The 3,830-nt window shown below is 37.9% G+C and overlaps 1 protein-coding gene across 1 annotated transcript; it reads left to right on the top strand.

The window, feature by feature from the left end:
• Positions 1-220: 220 nt before the first annotated feature.
• Positions 221-3,602, top strand: LOC139894288 (probable alpha,alpha-trehalose-phosphate synthase [UDP-forming] 11). Its single transcript, XM_071877506.1, has 3 exons — positions 221-2,414; positions 2,683-2,956; positions 3,061-3,602. The coding sequence occupies exons 1-3, from the start codon at positions 418-420 to the stop codon at positions 3,358-3,360; spliced, it is 2,571 nt and encodes an 856-aa protein (XP_071733607.1). The 5' UTR covers positions 221-417; the 3' UTR covers positions 3,361-3,602.
• Positions 3,603-3,830: the final 228 nt, after the last annotated feature.

Raw genomic sequence — 3,830 nt, forward strand, 5'->3', positions numbered from 1 at the left:
AATACCGTATAATCCGTTGTAAAGTATCATACGGAGTAATATTCGGATATTATAAATTAAAAATAAAGAATTAATAAATGAAATTTAAACTTACTTTAAAGCAAAATCAACGCTTTCACACCATAATTATCTATCTATTATCCATATCCATTCCATACCAAATATAAAACGGATAATAAATGTTTCTATTTATATTTAGATTTACACTCGTTTTCTCTCTGCTTCTTCCTTGTTCTTATCCTTTCTACCATCACCACCACCACCTTCTTCAATTTCATCCCCAAATTCATCTTTCTTTTTTCATGAAATTTCAATTAATTTTATCATTTCCCGATCATTTTATCCATTCCAAACTTCGTCACACCAAATTATAACACAAACATCAAATCATTTCACTCACAATTCAATCCAAAAATCATGTTGTCTAGATCATCGTTCAATCTTCTAAATCTCGACGATTATTCGTGCGTTACCGATCGACCTCGGATCCCCCGGATCATGACCGTACCCGGTATTATATCCGATTTCGATGAACCCGACAATGGTGGTCGGAATTTATCCTCCGGCCGCCGGATCATCGTGGCAAATCAGCTACCGGTTAAAGCTAAATTTGATACAAATATTAAAAAATGGGTATTTGAATCCGACGCGGATTCACTAGTACTTCAACTCAAATCCGGGTTAACACCCGGACCCGAATCCGAACCCGGGTCCGAAACAGAATGTGTATATGTTGGGTCTTTACCTGTGGATATACATCCATCAGACCAAGAAGAAGTTGCTCAAATACTGTTGGAAAAATTTAGGTGTGTACCGACTTTTTTAAATTTAGAAATACAAAATAAATATTATCATGGGTTTTGTAAACATTATTTATGGCCTATTTTTCATTACATGCTACCTGTAACCCGGACCCACGGGGTACGGTTTGATAAAACAGCGTGGCGGGCTTATGTTTCTGCAAATAAAGTATTTGCAGATAAAGTTATGGAAGTTATTAACCCGGATGAAGATTATGTATGGATACATGATTATCATCTTATGGTGGTGCCAACTTTTTTAAGAAAAAGGTTTCATAGAATCCGGGTCGGGTTTTTCTTGCACAGCCCGTTTCCGTCGTCCGAAATATACCGGACTTTACCCGTCCGGGACGAGATACTTCGGGCGCTACTGAACTGCGATTTAATCGGGTTCCATACATTTGACTACGCTCGACATTTTCTTTCATGTTGTAGTAGAATGTTGGGACTTGATTATAAATCGAAACGTGGCTACATTGGTCTTGAATATTATGGTCGAACCGTAAGCATTAAGATTTTACCCGTTGGAATTGATATGGGTCAGATTGAGTCCGTCAAATCGTCACCGGAAACTTTATCGAAAGTTCGAGAATTGAGGGCGATGTATGATGGTAGAGTGGTGGTGTTGGGTGTTGATGACATGGATATGTTTAAAGGAATAAGTTTTAAGTTTTTAGCATTTGGGAAACTTTTGGAGAATTATCCGGAATTGAGGGGTTTAGTTGTTTTAATCCAAATATTGAACCCGGCCCGAAGTCGAGGTCAAGATGTTCTAGAGCTTGAAAACGAGATGCAAAATGTGGCCCGTGAGATTAACCGCAAGTTCTCAAAAAATGGGTACGAGCCGATTGTGTTCATAACCGGCCCGGTCTCAACACATGACAAAGTTGCATATTATTCGATAGCCGAATGTGTTGTGGTGAATGCGGTTCGAGATGGAATGAATTTGGTTCCTTATAAGTACACTGTTTCTAGACAAAGTAACCATGAGTTGGATAAAGTATTACTAAACGATGAACCCGAAGGACACCCGAAAGCTAAAAAGAGTGTTATTATAGTATCCGAATTCATCGGGTGTTCCCCGTCTTTGAGTGGTGCAATTCGGGTCAACCCGTGGAACATTGAATCCGTTACCGAGGCTATGAATTTAGCTATCACGATGCCCGAAAGGGAAAAGGAAATGAGACACGAGAAGCATTACAAGTACATTAGTTCTCATGATGTTGCTTATTGGGCCAAAAGTTTCGATCAAGATCTCGAGAGAGCTTGTAGGGAGCATTTTCACAAGCGATGTTGGGGAGTCGGGTTTGGTTTATTTTTCCGTGTCGTGGCACTCGGTCCCGATTTTAGGAAACTATCCGTTGAGCATATTGTATCATCTTATAACAAGACGAAAAGTCGGTTAATTTTGCTTGATTATGATGGTACCGTGATGCCACGTGGCATGGTTGATAAAACGCCTAGTAAAGAAGTTATCTCTTTATTGAACAACTTATCGAAGGATCCTAAAAATGTCGTGTTTATTGTTAGTGGTCGAGGAAAGGATGCTTTAGGCCCTTGGTTCGATTCATGTAAGAAACTTGGGTTATCAGCCGAACACGGATTTTTTACAAGGTAAACCTATAGTCATAGTCATACTGCTTTAAAAAAAAAAAAAAAAAAAAACTTTAGTCATACAAAACTACTATAATAATGTTTTAGAATTATTCTGATGTTCACAATTGAATTTTTCTAGTGTTAGTGTGTTGCAACTACAATATTTTATATTTTAAACATATTACCGACAATCTTTGAGGGTGTTGGATTATTTTGTTAGACAATAATCTAAAGGATAATAATTATGTTCTATTTTATATTTATCTTTTACTCTTTGTCGTTTAAGGTGGAGTGGGGACTCGGACTGGGAATCGTGTGGGGAGAGCATGGATATTGGATGGAAGAAGGTTGCGTTACCAGTGATGGAACATTACACTGAGGCGACTGATGGCTCGTTTATCGAGCAAAAAGAAAGTGCGTTGGTATGGCATCATCAAGAAGCTGATCCCGACTTTGGGACTTGGCAGGCTAAAGAGCTGTTAGACCATCTCGAGAGTGTACTTGCCAATGAGCCTGTAGTTGTAAAACGTGGACAGCAGATCGTCGAGGTGACCCCACAGGTATAAAAAACACATCGGTAACGAGCTGAAAAAGAAATTATCTGAAAATAGTTGAACTTGTTGAAAATAAACCGTTATAAAATAGTTTATGTATGTATATATAGGGTGTGAGCAAGGGAGTAGTGGTGGACCGGCTAGTTACAACGTTGCAAAGCAGTGGGCCTCTCGATTTTGTTTTGTGCATTGGTGACGACCAATCAGATGAGGACATGTTCGAGAAGATCTCAAGCTCACTCGGAAATGGTATCGCTGAAGTATTTGCTTGTACAGTAGGGCAAAAGCCGAGTATGGCAAAATATTATCTTGATGACACGGTAGATGTCATTAAGATGCTTCATGGGCTCGAAGAAGCGTCGACTCGTGTACCAAAAATTACAGATTTTCATGTTGAAACTCGAACATAACTTTTACTTGGACAGAAATACCCTTAACTCGTCTACATTTAGTGGTAGCTAGAATAGCTGAATCCATTGCGGTATCGTTTCAGTGTCTCATATAAGATGCCGACGCTTGATTAATCTGGATTCAATTGTTTTGCCATGGCGAATATGTGGACTATCCTTTTACTGTTTAGATATAGAACTATTAGTTATTTATCATTCCCTCTGTACATACCATACATGTAACATGTTTTGTTTATTTTTCCCTTCTGTTGTTATTGCTATATAACGTTTCTTATGGGTTAGTACTTAGTAGGTTATATATTATTGGTCGCTTCATCTAAGGAATGCAAAGAGTGAAATTGAATAGGTTTAAAATTTTTAAAAAGCTCTAAACTTTTGAAATACCTATATTTGTACTTCAAATCACGATAACTCGATTATCAAATAATTTAATGAGAAAGTTGCTTACCATATAATTGAAATCAAGAAAT

This window comes from Rutidosis leptorrhynchoides, chromosome 2, assembly GCF_046630445.1.
Source record: "Rutidosis leptorrhynchoides isolate AG116_Rl617_1_P2 chromosome 2, CSIRO_AGI_Rlap_v1, whole genome shotgun sequence".
Taxonomy (NCBI): Eukaryota; Viridiplantae; Streptophyta; class Magnoliopsida; order Asterales; family Asteraceae; genus Rutidosis; species Rutidosis leptorrhynchoides.